Source organism: Xyrauchen texanus, chromosome 25 (genome assembly GCF_025860055.1).
Source record: "Xyrauchen texanus isolate HMW12.3.18 chromosome 25, RBS_HiC_50CHRs, whole genome shotgun sequence".
In the NCBI taxonomy this organism is placed as follows: Eukaryota; Metazoa; Chordata; class Actinopteri; order Cypriniformes; family Catostomidae; genus Xyrauchen; species Xyrauchen texanus.
The window spans coordinates 11,724,335-11,742,259 of record NC_068300.1 but is presented as its reverse complement, the minus strand read 5'-3'; the positions used below and the strand labels follow the sequence as shown (position 1 = coordinate 11,742,259).

At 38.2% G+C, this 17,925-nt stretch overlaps 1 protein-coding gene across 4 annotated transcripts in view; it reads left to right on the top strand.

Annotated features, from left to right (window-relative positions):
* LOC127618699 (retinoic acid receptor gamma-A) overlaps positions 1-17,925 on the top strand; it is a 74,550-nt gene that overhangs the window by 20,687 nt on the left and 35,938 nt on the right. For 2 of the 4 annotated variants that reach the window (XM_052091294.1, XM_052091295.1), the window contains exons 2-3: positions 4,682-4,961; positions 6,727-6,843. In XM_052091294.1, coding sequence (XP_051947254.1) covers positions 4,793-4,961; positions 6,727-6,843 — 286 coding nt within the window. In that variant the 5' untranslated portion in view covers positions 4,682-4,792. Of the gene's footprint in view, positions 1-4,026; positions 4,093-4,681; positions 4,962-6,726; positions 6,844-17,925 lie in introns of those variants that run through there. The other 2 variants (XM_052091297.1, XM_052091298.1) reach the window with 2 other exon arrangements.

The window sequence follows — 17,925 nt, the reverse complement described above, 5'->3', positions numbered from 1 at the left end:
CATGGAGCATGAGTGTCCGGATCCCGACACCAAAACCGAAAATGACCCAGACGGGGAAGTCAGGATCCAGACACCATTCTCCGGGCATGAAACACTGTGATGAATAATCCCAAAAATAATCATAATTGGAATCATTGGAATTCCAATTATAATTGGAATCACAATAATCATAATTGGAATTGGAATTTTTCCATCCTGTGATCAATATTTGTAATCTTAAATCATCTTTATTACCTTAATCTTAATCTAGACAAAAAACGTGAATAGAATATCTTGTCTTATCTTACAATTGTTTTGTTTCACCACAATAATATCTTATATTTTATCCCTTGCATAAACAACAGTTGAAACTAAGCATTTCAATGTAAATGTTGGGTAAAATGCCTGGTGGATTTTAAACAAGCAGCTCCTGGCCTTGAGTAATAGAGAGGAAAGTGTGATTCTGATATCATCTTATTATAATAGTCAGTAACTATTTTAGTTTAACAAATAGTGAATTTAGCTTAAGTGTGGACGACTGCCCTCCTCTGCGATTGCGAAAAGGTTTTATTTGATAGCTCTTTGGTCTCCAGGGTAAACACGTTGATTTTGCCAATGTGTGGTTTTGAATGGTAAGCATTAAATGATATCTGTTACATATGGAACAGTTCTGAGGGGTCACGGACGGAGCTGGAGCTGGAGGGGGTTTGGGGAGAGGGGGCAATGTGGGCAGTGATGGGTTTGAGGGCACATAGATGCAGATGAAAACCAGACAGAGAAAAAGAGATGGAGGGGGGTGATGGCAAGCCTTGTTGTGGCTGCTTAGGGGCGTGTGCCTATCTGAAGAGCTCCTTCCTTAGACGTGGCCACCCGAGCTTGGATGCACATGTGGAAGAGTTTACTGTAATGGAACTCTAAATTAGTGGTGGTTTGAAGCTGCCTGCAGCAATAGGCTGTAATTAACTGGCTCTGCTGAAAGAAACAGAACCAGAGAGAGACTGGGAGGGAGAGTGTGTTTAGTATGTGTGTGTCTGTGTTGGACAGATGTGCATACTGGAGCCATGGAAGAAAGGGGCACATTGGGATAGAAAAATATTTGTTTTAGTATGTTTAATGCATTAGATTCTTATAAAAGATGCTCTTTGAACTAGATTTACGTGTGTGTGACTTGGAAAGAGATTTCTTTGGGCTTCGTTGTGTGGATTACAGTAGATCAATGTGCATTTGTTATGGAGCGAGAGCACAGTATTCCAGTATGTGTTCAGGTGCGAGGGTTTTTATCCGACAGTGAGAAAGAAACCATTTGAATGTGTGTCTTGGAAAGCCCAAGCTTCTTTCCTGGCTAGAGAGCCGCCCCCCTAGTGCCCCCCAGTGCTCGTACTCAGTCACTGAATCTGCCTCCTTTTTTCTCCACTCGAAGTGTGTTTATGCCGAGTTCATGAGCAGAATTTTTCCCTTGCTTTAAGCCCTTATTCACAAACCACAGCGCTTCCAAAATGCAAAATTCTTTAGCTCAGCTCATTTTTCAAAAACCACATTTAAACAACAAGCCGCCAGCACCACCCACTCATAAAAACACTCAAGGGAGAGGGGATCAAAAAATGGACAAAAAAAGAGGGGTTCTGTCAGGAAAATTTCCTGGTCATATTTAACCCCAAATCACTGCACAATATATATATAAATTAAACCTGCATAAAGAACTGCATTTAGGAAGAGTTTTTGCATTGTGACATTATTTTAGGACTCTTAACAATATTTTACCCCCAATTCATTATCGTAATGCCTCCGGACATTTTACTTTTACTATTCCCATTGTTTTCAAAGATCATTACCGTAATATAGTATTTTTTTTTTTTACTGTTTTGCTTAAAAAAAGATATAAGATAGAAATAATTGTACAAATTATTTTTTTATTCAAACTGGCCACAATGAAAGGCAGTACCAAGGGAGTCCTACTATATGTATAAATACTTTACAATTTAAATAAAAAATACTTTTTTTCATATTGCGGTAATGTACTGAGGCCATAAAGGGTCAAGATGGTAGTGGAAAAAAATCACTTTGGACTTTAAAAAAACTGCAATTCGGAACTCACTTTTAAATCATTTGTATGTATTTGGAACAACCCTTTAGTTTGACCACCATGATTGCTCTCCCTTCGGAGAGCCCTGTGGAGGCATAATTTATTCGGTTTGGTACATGTCAGTGTTGTATGATTGACTTACTCATAACACAATTGTCGCCATCTGCTGGCGCATGATAAATGGCCACATAAACATACATATCAAATAATAGTTAACATTTTAGCATATGATATTCAAATTCCATTAGGCCTGTAGTTTGGAAAAACATGCTACATGCATAACAATTGTCGTTTTTTTAGCATTTTGAAATATGTTGCATTTTGAATTACATCAAAATCATATAATTGTTTTTAGTTTTTTTGCATTATGCCATTTCAGATTTATGTAGGATGTAATGATGCAATACAGAAAGGAGTCACTGTATCTTCTCACTCTTTACATGTTTACAAGATACAGTTTTCCACAAAAAGTAGGCACCGGCACCTGTCATCTCGACTCATCTCTTTTATAAATGCAATAGTCTGCACAGCATTCAGGCACGGAATGCATATACAAGAGCACAAGTTTTGCGAGAGTATGCAAAGTTTTGCAAGATAACTCAAAAATATTTGCGAGAGAACGCATAGTTTCTCGGGGGAAAGCAAAGTTTTGTGAGAAAACGCAAAAACATTTGCTTATTTTTTTCCCACGCTACAATTTTTTTCCCCCACCACCTTGGCCCTTTAGGGGCTCGTAAGTAATGAGAAAGTCATAGGACTGTAAAAAGTGTTTAACTGTCATGAAAGTAATATCACAATTGATCACACATATATTTTTTTATTTTGCATTTTATATGCAAAATATATATTTTTTATGTTTCTTTTGATTATGAAGTAGAGTAGGACCAGGACATTTTCTTGATAGATTTCGTGAGAATCACCCATATGCTGGGCAATTGTTGGCTGCTTTTCCTTCATGTACGGTCCAATGCATCATCTCAAAAATATTCGTTTTGGAAAGCAATGCATACAGTATGTAATTTATATTTGTCTACAAAGCTAAATTCAAGTCTATAAGCTGAAGCCTTTAATCAAAACTCATTTGTGTCCAAACCTATGACTGTTTGTGTGTATGTGTGTGTGTGTGTATGAGAGGCTCTCTCAGGCATGGAGTGAGATTTGAATTGACGGTTTTCCATGATTGTGGAGTGTCCGGTTTCACCAACAATAAGGGTTACCTCATTTTCAACCTTGTCAGTCGATGAAAAGTAAAACCGAAAGGAGGTACTGACAGAGGGAGTGATAAAAGAGAGAGAATGTGTGTGTGTGTGAGAGAAAAACTGAACAGAAACATTATGGAAAAGATACACAATACTTTGGACAAACAATCACTCTTGATCTTTAAAGAAAAAGTGTGTAAATTCTGTGCCATTAGTGTCACATCCCAAACGCTTGCCATTGGTTAAACCAATGTTGCTGTGATGGGCTGGTCAGGATGCTCAAATGAACAGACCAATGTTTTGATAGTGCCACAGAACCACAGTTTGTACGTTACAAATGGCTTATAGCCGTCTCTGCTTATTAAGCTGGGATGGGAGATAAATTGTAACACTGAAAAATTTCACATTTTTAGTTTCTGTCTCTCATCTTCATCAGTGGAGCCTTTGTCGGGGCCTCAGGTCTATGGGGAGAGCTGTGCAGGGCTGGGAGGCTGGCAGAACAAACAGAGAGGCTCTTTCTTGTGGAGTTTGGGTGATTTAAATCATATGGAATTGCCTGGAAACACCACAAAAGTCTGGACACCTTTCAAAACTGTGGAGACAAGCGCTCTCTTTCTGTTTCTTTCTCTCTCCCCCTCAACCGAACCTTTTTCTAACTGCTCTTATTTTCCCTCCCCTTCATTTCTTTTTTTGATCTCTCTTTCCTTTCTCGCCCTGTTTTTACATATCGCCCCATCGTTTTGCCTCAGACTCCACCCTCCTCTTAAAACACACAAATGCTCTCTTCCACTCACTGCTGGCTCTTGTTGGGGGTTCTGAAAGGTGCACCAGGTAATGTTTCCTCATTAAAATGTTATATGCATAATGACATTTTATTTAATTTCTTTAAATCGTGTTTAATAGCGGACTTTGTGGTAATTAACCACACTACCCATGAATCCTGAAGAGAAAGATCCATCAGAGAGTTGCGCCGAACAAAGCGAAACTTATTATAAACAACTTTAAATCAATTGTCCATATTTTTCATTTATTTGATGTCATTCATAGTGCTTCCAGATTTTCAAATACTGTTATGCTTTTAATTAAAGTTTGTAATGTTGTGATTCACCCCAGAGCTGGTTGGTTTGGTTCTTGGCTTAGAAGGATTTTATGAAATTCCTATGGAAGAAATTCATGGGAAAAATACACTGTATTTCAGTTATGCAAATAGGGCATTTCTAGGATGGCACTGATAACAGAAAACATATTTTTTTGTGATACAAAAACATAAAACATAAACAAAATAAACAAGAGTTATTAAGTGCACCTTTATCGATAGGGCAGTCTTGAGGTTTACAGTGTATATGGACTTACAGAACGTGTTGTATCATTGATAATTCTTCATTCAAATTCTTAACCTGTTATTTGTTTCCTTCTAAAGGTGTGTCTTGTCGGACAACTGAAAGCTGAACTGTGATTCTGGCTGAGGCTGTCGCATAGGAAACTGGAGCGAAAGACAGGCCTAACCAGCCTTTGGCAACCGACCGTCACCATGGCAACCAACCGGGAACGGCAGGTGGGTCACATGACTGGTTTCCCACCTGCTGTCTACCCTTTTGCCTTCAATTCCATGCGGAGCCACTCCCCATTTGACCTGCTGTCCAATAGCAGCCTGTTTGGGCGTTTCGGAGCGGATCTTCCCAAAGAGATGGCAGCGTTGTGTGAGTGTTTTATCTGTTCTGCATTAGTTTAACACAGTCAGAGGCTATGTTCGAAATAGAATACTAGCTCACTGCTTACTAAATAATAAGCAGAATACACTGTTTACTGCTTACCATTTAAAAAGAAAATAGTAGCTGTTCCTTCCAGTTAATTAGTCACATTGGAAATAATAAGTCAAGTTGATTGCATTACATTGTGGAATAAAGCATTTTGCATAGTGCCCTCTGTTGGTTACTGCACATTTTGGTAAATTAAGTATGTTAGAAGAGTTGTATGGAAGTATGCTATTCCGAACATAGCCATGAGAATGCTTATTTGTTCATTTGTTTTTCTGTGAAGGGGCGAGGAAAATAGAGAACATTTAAAATAAATAAAAACAGAGATGACTAATGTTTATTTAATGTACCATGCAATTGTAATGCTCTTGATTCTAAAGTTTCTCTAGCCATGTTCTCTGAAAAAATTACAATTCTTTGGGGCATTTTTCAACACTGCAGAAAGATATGTCATAGGGGGCGCTGTTTTACATCTTTGAAGGACAGACACTGTGCAAACAAGAGGTGGCAGAGAAAGAGGGAAAGAGCTGCCATTAAACAACCCTTTTATTTCTGAACAAATTCATTTTTAGTGAAAAAACAACCCAAAAAACAACAAGTAAAATATGAAAAATCATTTTTAGATTAAGTATATCACATTCTCTGCCAGGTTAGAATCAGAGTGTGTTGTAAGAATGTGTGTGTGTGTGTGTGTGTGTGTGTGTGTGTGTGTGTGTGTGTGTGTGTGTGAGATCGTTCTTGTAGGCTGTGGACTTTTCTTGTTTAGACAGTAGCTTAAGGGAAAAGGTAAGCCACAGACATCTGAAATCTCATCTGAGGCCCGAGGGGGGAATCTGTGATGGGTTTGGATGGCAATAACAAAGCAAAAGACGATAAATCCCCCCCTCCTCAAAAGACACATGCACTGATACACACTCCTCACCGTCTCCTGGTGTGCCTCTTTTTCTCCTCAGCAAGTCTGAACATCATTCCTTTTAGATGTCAATCAGTACCCACCCCTCCACAGCGCCCACATAATCCAATAGGTATTTACAGAGAGAGAGAGAGAGACGGAAAGAGAGAGAAAGAGGGAGGGGTGATGGAAGCACCTGGGGATGACGTCCTAGTGCGGTGGAATCCAAGAACACACCCCGCTGTGAAAACACACACTGACAGACACACGACAAACAAGCCCTCTTTGTCTGCTTTTCATGAAAATGAGAAACATACTTCACCTTGCATATGCAGACGGCCAAAAACCTAATTGCCTTTGTGGAAAAACAAAATATTTGCTTGAATCTGGGAAAGTTGAGAATTTATTGGCAGAGCTTGAAACGCCAAATGTTTATTAGCATTCTGAGCTCTGGCTTTAGTATTACAGATAATTTTTTGTCTAAATAATACTAACTAATTTACATAAAATATTATAGTTGTTAATCCTTGTATTGGAAGTAATTAAATGATAGGTCGATTAATTAATCAAATGAATGGCAATTAATCACATATATTAGCAGTTGCTGAGAAAAGCCCCCCAATAGAGGGAAACATACTGGTTCCGGAATTAAAGATCTCATTTATTTTTTCCATATAAGAATGTATTTTTTTTTCGATAATTTACAAAAGACATTTAAAGACAGTGGTTGTTAATATATGGTATACAGTATGCTTCTGTTGAAGCCATCTGTCTGCGTTATTTCAACTTCATTTTTAAAATAATTGTGTTTAATAGTGGAATATCTGGTGAAGAACTACACTACCCATGATCCTGCAGAGACAGATCCACCAATCAGAGAATTGAAAACAGCGACCACCTACTACCATGATGCACTGCGAATGACGCAATCAAGTTGGTCTCTCTACACTCACAAAATGCTTATATATTAGAATTCATTGGAATATTTTGCATGTATTGTTTCTATTACGGATGTCCCAATACCGATGCTGGTATCGGAATCGGGTCCAATACCCGTACTTATACTCATGCTCATGCTCACGTACTTATACTCATGCTCGGAAAAATGTTGCGATACTAAAAATACAATACCATCTGATGTACGAATGCCATTACGTAAACATTCAGTGCACTAATTAAAATAAATGTATGCTGCTAGTGAGATAATTTAACTACAAAAGCTGCGATTTAGATAAACATAAAAACACCAAGTGCTCATACATTTTAGAGCTCCTTGACTCATGTACAGAAAACACCATCATGAGCACTGTGCACACTGTTTGTAGCATATGACAGCGAGCAGAGCGCTACTTCACTTTGTAGCGTGAGGCACATGTAGACTACACATTTATTTAATTAAACAGCCGCCTTGTGCCGCCCCGCCGCAAGATGCCGCCTGCCCTAGTCGCCCATGCCTAAATCCGCCCCTGACTGTTGATATGGAATTTCAGAACAAAAAACAGGTATCAGACTTGGTATCGGCTGGTACCAAATAGGAAGTATCTTTACTTGTACTCATTCTCAAAAAATTGGTATCGGGACATCCCTAGTTTCTATACTTGTAAAATGTAATATTCTGTATATACTTGTATATTAAAATGTACTGTTTTATATACATAATCAAACAGCTTCAAAGGTCAATATATTCAAATAATCAATACTTTTATAATTTTCCATTGTTTGTGCTTCAAATCAAAGTTTTGTAATTGTATTCACCTTTGAGCTGGTTGGTTTGGTTTATGGCTTAGAACTCATTGAAGGATTTTATGAAATCTCCATGGAAAAAATGAATGGGAAAAATTCTTCCGGAACCAAGACGTTTTAAAAAGTGTATGGGCATTGTTGCGCTCTATAGATCAGTGTTTCCCAACCATTTATCTGACACGGCACACTTTTTACGACAAAAGAATTCTACGGCACACCACTATTCCACAATGGCTAACTATCGTCAATATTTTTCCTTTTCAAGAACTTGTCCATGCTTTCAGTTTGTCTCAGTAGTGTGTTTAATTGTAATGTTTCAAATTCGGCTATGCAAAGATTTCTCAAAAATGTGACTTTCTCATCGTCCTATTGGCGAACAGGGTCGTAAAAATTCCGTCATAATCTATTATTACCCGTCATTTTAATTTTCATATTTGAATGATAATAAGACATTTAATAGCTTAAATTTTCAATCACATTTTAATTTTTAATCATGAACTTACAGGACGAGCATATAGCAGATTACGCATTTATTTATTTATGAAGAGAACAGATGAACAACAGACACCACACGAAGCAGATTCATGTTTTTTCCCCACAGTGACAGCGGAGGCCACTAAAACATGACATGAACAATGCAATATTTAAAAACAAATACGATTAAAATATGAACAAAACACGTAAAAAATGAACTGAACAGAACTCAATGGACAACTCAAAACTTCCGCCTGGTCCGCATCGACTTAAACTGGGTGCTCGCCTGTGTGTAATAAAACACATCAAGGGAGACTGGTTGGTTGGGAAACACTGCTATAGATAACTGCCCTCCATCTAGCTATTTTTTAATACAAGGAACAAGTCCTTTGTGAACAGCTCTTGCAATTTTACTCTGCACTGCCAGCTCACTATAAAATCCCTCATCTGTAATACATTTTCATACGGTCAGGGGGTATGATTAATTTAGTTAATTTCATTGCATTACTTCTTATTATTAATCACACTAAATTAATATTTTAAATTGACTGCCCTATTAAGATTATAAACTCGTTTCTGAACTGAAAATGATTTGCTCTGGCCTTTTGCATATCTTAAAGGCACATCAGGCCCTAAGCAATGCCAGTAACTGGGTGAGAGTCAAGACCTCAGAGGCCCTCATTTACTTTTGGGGATGGCATTTGACATTCTTTTTTGACAGGCATGACACAAGTTGTTTTACTGAGCCATTCTCATCGATGGCTCTCAGAAGAAAGAAAACAAAGGCAGATGAGCATTGGCCCAGAGTTGGTTTAACAGGCCTCTTCACTGTTGTCAGAGCTGTCTATCAGCTAGACTGCAAAAATCCCAAGCTCATAAAAGTCCTGACATACTGAGGGCCCTGTCTTTGAGTGTGAGAGTGTGTATTTCTGCATGGTAATGCTGCATGCTTCCCTAGACCAGTGTGTATAACATCCCGAAGATAGTCATGCTGTGACCTAGTTTGGTTAGGTGTGTTCAAGCAACTATCCTGATAGGTTCAAGCACCTTCCTAAGCTGCGCAGTTGGCACACATTGCCAGGTAGAGAGATAGATAGAGAGAGAGAGAGAGAGAGAGAGAGAGAGAGAGAGGGATGGATGGACGAGCCTGACCTGGCATGGCATGGAAATTCAAGCCTAACTTTTCTGCTTGGATCATTCAGAGGTACTCAAAACATATGGGGGGACAGTATCCATTAATGGAGCTCCACCATTGCTTTTACATTGAGTTAACAGAGCCACTGCACACATGGGGCCACCGGCCACTGTGTTTGAGGATCTCCGTGAGGCTCCACGAGGCTTAACTGTGTGGGAGTCTTACGTGGCAGCGTGCAGAAGCCTTTATCAGTTGATCCCTGTCATTATCGGAGCTCTTCAAACAAACAGTTGGAAGCCCATAACCTGCACTTACTATGTGATAGCATCTCGACTGAGCCCTCAAACTCTCCTGAAACCTTTTACCAATCAGGGGAGGAGGCCTAGCTCCGAGCCGCCAAGAGGGATGTTTTGAAAGGCTGCTCGGTCATTTCCTTTAACCAGACCAAGACCGTGTGGTTCTAATCTTGTACTCCTGTTACGGCTCTGTATGCAGCTGTCTCTTTCTTTCTCTTTCTCTGGCTCTGCACGTATCAATGATATTAGTTCCCTTTTGGTATGTGATCATGAGTGTTTATTGATGTGACTGGGGCCAATTTCTTGTGTAAAGGCATTTGTATTGTATAATAAAAACAGTGTGCTTGTTCCAGTTTGTCATCCAGAAAACAGGCAAATATTTTGTTGTTCACTGCCTCCACAGGAACGAATCATTATAGTCACTTGTACTCCAATGTCTGTCAAACATGTTGAGTGATCTAAATATGATCTGTAGCCTGAAATGAACTTTTGAATGCACTTAGCTGCATAGGAATGCTATAGGATGCTCCCTTGCTCCCTATTTAGTAAATGACTTAGCCTCCAGTGTGCTGCCTGTCTGCACTGGTCTCAGAACAGATCAAAATGCATCTTAGTTTCATCTAATCCCCATATAAAGCCTCTGAAAGCAACATTTTACAGCTTTTGGATGAACCCTTTGATTGTGTGTGCACAGTAAATATAGGATTTATATGGAAAAGATGCACTAAAAAATACACATACGTGTACATTGCTTTTAGCAGCGTGGGGTTTCAAGATAAATCATTCAAATTTTTAAATTAGCATATCGGATGAAACTAGAGACTCTAAACTTTGGACTGAAACCAGTTTCAGTGTACAATTACAATCAAAATTTCACCTCCACCAAGACAGTAAGGATTTACAACGGTAAGCTTTTCTGATGACTCAGAATTTGTAAAGATTACATCGATATGAGTTGAGTGACATATTCAAAGTCATAGTGTGAATATATAAACTAATATTTCTAAATGGCAGGATTTTTTTTTAAATAGAGCCATGTCATAATTATACAACCCCTATTGCATGGAGCTGTTTCTTAAATATGTAAGGCTTCACAAGTTGACTTAAACAAATTTAAGCCATCACTCTACAATGGCACTTATTCAAAGGGGACCTATTATGCAAAATTCACTTTTACATGGTGTTTGTACATAAATGTGAGTTGGCAGTGTGTGTGCACAACCACCCTACAATGTTAAAAGTCCACCCACTCCTCTTTCTTATATTTCTATTAATCAAAAACAGTGTGTCAAAATGAACAGTTTCGTTTCTGCTCTAAAGTGATGTCACATTAGAGCAGGCCTTGCCCACGACTGGTGATGGACTCCACCCTATTATCATAGCTCCTCCCCTGAGTGATCTACACACAGTCCGCCATTTTTTTCCACGCTGGAGCAGATACAGTGAGAATAATGATGTCGTAAGCGTCATAAGTGTTCTGTTATTGGCTGTAAAAGTGAACATAAGAGTCTTCATGTACTCCCGGCACCAGAGCCACTGAATACACAGTGGACAAGTTTTGTTTTTGGAGAAAATGTGCCCCAAAACATACAAAAATGTGTGTTTGTGCAAATCATTTTACACCGGACTGCTTTGTGAATGAGTATCAATATAAAGCAGGATTTTCAAAAATGTTTATTCTCAAGCATGGATCAGTATCAACTGTTCGTGTTCCAGCTTCATATCCTGAAGATGTAATTATCGCACTTTATATTTTGTAAATGTTTGCAAATCGTCTTTCCGAATGTGCATGTTAGCTGATTCCACAGCTAAAGTTAGCATTGTCTCTGATAGTATTCACAGAGACCAGAGCTATGTCGGGGACGGGGAGCAGCAGTTCATTTGCATTTAAAGAGACACACATGAAATCATCGTGTTTTTGATTCCAACCAAAAAGAGGCATATATAACATGGTATAATAAATGATTCGTGGAGTATTTTGAGCTGAAATTTCACAGACACATTCTGGGGACACCTGAGACTTATATTACATCTTGTAAAAAGGGGCATAATAGGTCTCCTTTAAGTTTTGAAATTTAAGTTTAGTGTTTTAAGCAAAAGTGTATTTCTAAGCAAAAAATGCAATTAAAAATAAGCTGTCACTAAAGCTAATAGAGGATATTATTTCATTACACAAGAAAGGCCATGGCTAAAAGTACATTTCCAAGGCACTTAAATTTCCAATAGACAAAGTTGGCAGTACCATTCATACATTTTTTAAATATGGTACAACAGCAACCTTATTGGGTGTGGAAGAAAGCAAAACTTCACCAAAAGAAATGTTGACTTGATTATTCAAGAAGGAATTTGGAATGACCTGTGGAGCCTAGAAGAAGATTTTAGGGACCTATGACACTAAACTGAAAATTAGTTTTAGACCCATGATTCAGCAGTATGTCTGGAGTAAGAAATTCAAAGTGATGTCAAGAGCGACATGGAGGTGAAGCATGGAGGTGGGTCAGTCCTGTTATGGGGATAATTTGCGGCTGCAGGAAAACTTGACTCTGTGACTGACGCCTTGGATTCTTTAGAAATCAGGCTATTCTGGTAAAAAATATGATGGCTTCAGTGTGTAAAATGAAGCTCGGTGATCACTGAACTTTCCAGCAAGACAATAACACCAAGGATCCATCCAAGTTGTCCAAAATCTGGTTCAGGGATGGGTTGTGGAATGTCCTTGAATGGCCCTTTCAGTCCATTATTAAAATTCCATTGAAAATCTTTGTTGGGATTTCAAGGAAACAGTTGGCAACACAGAAACCAAAGAATTTCAATGAGCCGGAAGCTTTTTCTCATGAGAAATGTGTTAAAGATTCCAATAGAGAGATGTCTGAAGCCTGAGAACATTTACCTGAAACATTTATTTGATGTTATTAAGAGTAAAGGATGCTCCACAAATGATTGACTTTGGGGGTTGAATTTTTTTGACATGACATTTGTGGAGAAAAGCTTTTATTTATATTTAAAAATTTTGGTCAACTGAACTCTTTGTTCTCAAAATCACTCAAATATCTTTTGTGTGCCAGAAACGCCAGCAAAACTACATCTGGTAATCATCCAGTTCCAATCACAATTATTCAACCCCTCTGACCAGCAATATGTTCTGGTGATGTGAATTACAACACATCAACTAAAATCTCAGTAAACAGTCAAAGTAAGTTCTTAATACACAAACAATAGACAAATTCTGCTGTTGTCTGCGCAATGTTGTTTTGTCACATGACTCCTGAACTGAGTTCAGTCTGTTTAAATTAATTTAAATTATGTGTTGCAAATCCAAAATACAATGTGTGTGTATGCGGGGTCATACAAGGTTAAAGTAGAAATTGTCATATGGTGTAACCGGCCGGAGGCAGTACAAAAATCTATCAAAATCTCATTAAAAGCTGAAAGATGTTGGCATGATTGATGCAGAATAATCTTTTATTATTATTTATTTTAAAAAATAAGTAGTGAAACAATTTTATTTAAAGAAATGATTAATATTTGAGAAACTTTTCTGTACCAAATCAAAGTCATCTGCTGTAACCAACATGTTGTCATGTGACAATAAAATAAAATAAATAAATAAAAATAAAGAGGACCCCTTTAGACCCTCACGGCTGTGTGTAAAGTTTTTAAAAAGTCATTATTTTGTCATCATTAAATATCAATATCTTTTAATAAAAAAATGACATATTTTGTTCAGGTTAAAACTTCTTGATACTCTTGACTAAAAAAATTCACGATATTTGTAAAGATATTTTTCACCTTGAAAAATATGTTTGAAAATGTTTTAAATGAATGATTACATTGTGGAAACTCTCTGATTAAAATGTGCAATAAAAATATTTGAATACATTTTACTTAATGGTTACATCCTATTTTTAAAATCATTTAATCAGTTTCTTGTAGAAAATGCTATGAATGTTTTTCAAAAAATTGTGAAACCAACATGAACTCATAAATTACTTTTATATGAACCTGACACATGTATTTTATTTATATATATATATAAGATTTCACATTTTTTATCACCTTGGACAAATGCATATGTAAATGACCCTAATTTATTACGAGCAAACTATGAACTAACAATTAACAATATATGTTTTTATAAACAGTAAAATGTATTGTGCAAACCTTAAGCATTAACAAATAGAACCTTATTGTAAAGTGTTACCACACAAAAAAATGCATAAAAGTATGCACACCCTACCAACTCGAGACCCCGTACGGCACTGTGCAAAAGCGCATATGTGCATGGTTATGTAATTGAGACCATATTTGCTGACGCACATTAGTATGACAAACTGTGATTTAAAAGGCCTGGGAGATGTCAAAAGGAAACATTGTATGGTGAGCTCTGATTGCACATAGATTTTATTTTTTTATTAAAAAAGAAGAAATTAATGGGTAGGTATAGGTGTCATTAAAGCTGATGTGAAGTTGATTTCGCCTTAAAGTATAACACTGTGGCTCTATGGCACCATCAAAACATTCCTATTTGTTAAAGTAACCCCTCCAGCCCAACACAGCCACACTGACTCAACCAATAACATACTTTTAGGGTGGCGCATATTTTTGCAATTCTGCTTGGTGACACTGTTGCCGCAGAAACTACTTACTTCAGCTTAAAAGGCCGGAGCACACAAGAGCTACATTGTGCCTGATTATTTATTTACAGCAAAAGTTTCCCGTCTAAGTGTTGGCACTCCTCCGCAACTTGCATGAGTATGTGTGCAAGAGGGATCAAATTAACAAGCAAGCAATGTGTGTGCCTGAGCACTTCTCCATTTCCTCAAAGATTCCACCATCTTTCATCTCCACCTCTGCTTTTCTGCCAGGTTCCTCTCCTTCATCACTCCTTAGCATCAGTACTTACACACTCTTCTGCTGTAAGCAAATATAGAAGTTCTATTGGATGACATATCTGTGGACCTCAGTAGTGCATTTGCAAATGCATTGGCTTTGTTGTTAAATGGTTTGACTAAGTGGTTCAGCACGAAACAAATGAAGTCACCATGATGGGTGATAGGGATTCATCAGATATGACTTTAACTTTTAGCTCAGTGGTTCTCAACTGGTTTCACTTCAGAACCCATATTTTACTTTGGATATCAATTGGTGACCTAACACAGCATCAAACTTGTTCATCATACAAAGTTGAATTTCTTTGGATTCAAATATAAGCCAATAATTCATTGCAAAAAAACCCCAGCTGAAAATACACTTAAACAAGTCAAAGCTGGTTTGCTGGTCTTGGCATGTCTCTTATCTTGGTAAGGCTGGTCTGATTTGCTTGTTTTAGATGGGTTTTGGGCACTTGTCAGCTGGTCAGGCTGGGAGACCAGCTAAACCAGCTAAATACCTGCTTGGCCAAGCTGTTAGTCCAGCTAGACCATCTTCAACCAGCTAAGACCAGCAAACCACCTTAAGCACACCATGTCTATTCATATTGCAAGTGAATCTTAGTTTACTGTAGTCGGAGTCCCATTTTCCTTGACATTGCATAGTTTTGTTAAACTTGTCCATGTCGAGATCTACCTAATTTGGCTAGCTTCTACCAAACGACAGAAAAATTTGCACCAATGTACCATATCATTTGATTGGATGCACAGACATTGACGTCAACAACAAAACATACAGGAAATATTTTCTCAGCCCTTTTAAATGTTGATAAGCCCATCTGTTTTGCTATCCAAATGATGCATGATTAAATGGTTTGTTGTATTTTATTATTTGCATTTAGCATTGTTTTTTCTCCGCTGTCCGTGACCACATTAAAACAGAACTGGAACTCTTTTTGGGTCACGAGTCTCACGACCCGCCAGGTTTAGAACCACTACAAATTTTCCACCTAAACAATTTCGAATGAGAACCTTGTAAAACCAAGGATTATATACAGCAAACTGTTAGCAGAATGTTTCAGTGCTTTGTTGGCCATCATTGATGCTGGATTGTTTTGGCTGTAAGTCTCCAGTCTGGTTCATGTACTGATGTAATTACATATGCAATGCACGGCTTTAGCCCTTTGTGTAAACGGGAATTCACCAAGTCTTTGATAATATTTTGGCCACAGCTTACTCCCACTCTTGTCTGTTTTTTCTGAGAGTTGGCGTAACCGCAGTCCGAGTGGGAGATAGAGTCTGTAGTGGCCTCTCTCTGCCAGGTCATTAAGAGCTCAGTTTGGGAATTTTGCAAATTGTTCACAAATGGAAACTCAGCTCTATTCGCTCCATCCCTAAAATCCGCTGGATTACTTTTCTCCCCTATACACTTTCAATACTCCTCTGTCCCTTTATGGATTTCCTTCCTTGATCCCTCCATTCCGTGGAGACAGGCTATAGTAGAGGTGAGAGACAGTGTGTCAAGAAGACGAAATGAGGAAGAGAGTGTGAGTGAGCGAGTGGGCCGGTATTTAGAGGTAAAGAGTGTACTGGCATTTTAAAATGATGACAGATGAAGATAAAGAGGCCAGCGTTGAGTAGAGGCGGAGCTTCAAGGTTTCTAACAGGCAGGACTGGGCACGTGCAGTATGAGGATTCTGCCATGGCGACCGTGCAGGGGAGAGGTTTCCTAATGGACTTGTCCAATTGGGTGTGGCCTCAAAATGAGGGGGAGGAGTGTATAACTTTTCATCAGTCAAAATCATAACTTCACAACATGTGCATTCCAGTTTTGAATAACTCATGTCAAAAGTCATGAGAATACTAAAAGAGCAGGAACACTGGCATGCAAAGTGAGGGAGAAAGAGAGGCACAGAGATAGATCTCTTGTTTGAAAGATGGCCAAGTTCGATAAAATTGTGAAAAGTTTCTCTGTTTCTTTTTTGTGTGGTACAAAACACGAGGAGGCCAGGTCGAGGACTGGAACAGCCTGTCTTCTCACTCTGTTCTCCCCTCTGGTCTTCTTCGAGTGACACTTCCAGACTCTTAGGGAGATGTATTGTGTGGACGAGTTAGATGTCAGGATGAGATTACATGTCTTTTCAGAGTCGAACATGTGTATGATAGAGCTCGAGGTGGACGCAATGATGAATGTGCGAGCAATAACTCTCGGAGATGTGAGTTTGGAACAGATTTTAAAGGGATAGTTCACCCAAAAATGAACATTCTGCCATCATTTAATCACTTACATGCTGTTCCAAACCCAGATTGCTTTCTTTCTTCTGCGGATAACAAAATGTGATGTTAGGCAGAATGTTAGCCTCAGGCTACGTCTACATTAATCCGGATACATTTGAAAACAACGTTTTTGTTTCAAAACTCAAATGCTCTCTGTCCACACTAACGTTTTCAAGCGTTTTCCAAAAGTTGCTCGTCCACACTGAAACGTATGAAAATGCTTAAATCGTGTCACTGCACATGCGGAAAATCGCCTCTGCATGTGCGGTCTGAAACGCAATTGTCCTCCCATTCCGTCGCCGGATTCCAATTCCGAGTAAACTTCCCTTCGCTTTTGAAGGAACGCAATGTGAAGGTTGTACAAAGTGACATTTATTTTTTAATTAGGCACAACAGCACCACTATAACACGGGCTGCCATCTTGATTGTTTTGGTTGGATAGATCACATGACTAAAATGCGTGATCATTTTAGCATCCATTTTCACAGTCCACACTACAACGTGAAAATGGCGTTTTCAAATGTAGCCACTTTGGAGTGCGTTTTCAAAAAGTTCAGTGTCCGTGGACAAAAACGCCGTCTCAGTGTGGACGGAAGGCCAAAACGGAGAGAAAAAGATGCGTTTTCAAATGAAAACGTATTAGTGTGGACTAGGCCTCAGTCACACTTTTATTGTATGGAAAAAAGATGCAATGACAGTAAATGGTGACTGAGTCTGACATTATGCCTATGATCTCTTTTTGTGCACCACAGGCCTATTCACACCAAGCCAGAATTTTTTGTGCTAATGTTTGTTCCAAACAAGCTTTTGAATAGGAACATTGGATTCCTAAGGCGCTATTAACACCGTGTCCAAATAATGGTCACCAACAATCCAAAAAATTTGATTTACGGACATGCAGATACTGATGAGTTTACACACCTGAAAATGATATACTTTAAAACTAAATAGTTGCAGTTCATGAACTCTTTGTACTACAAACATGAACCCGGTCTGTTTTTGAATGTCTGCTTATAATATATGTGCATGCATTATAAATATTATGTATTAACATAAAGACACTGGAGTGTTTTCTGTGCTCTCTTACTCATCTCATGCACAGAAACTCTAAATGCAATACAAATATGCAGTAAATAAATAATATAAAATCTTTCTTTTAAAAATATGTATGTAATGTGCTGATATCATCTTTTTCAATATACCTGGTGTTTTGTCTTAATGT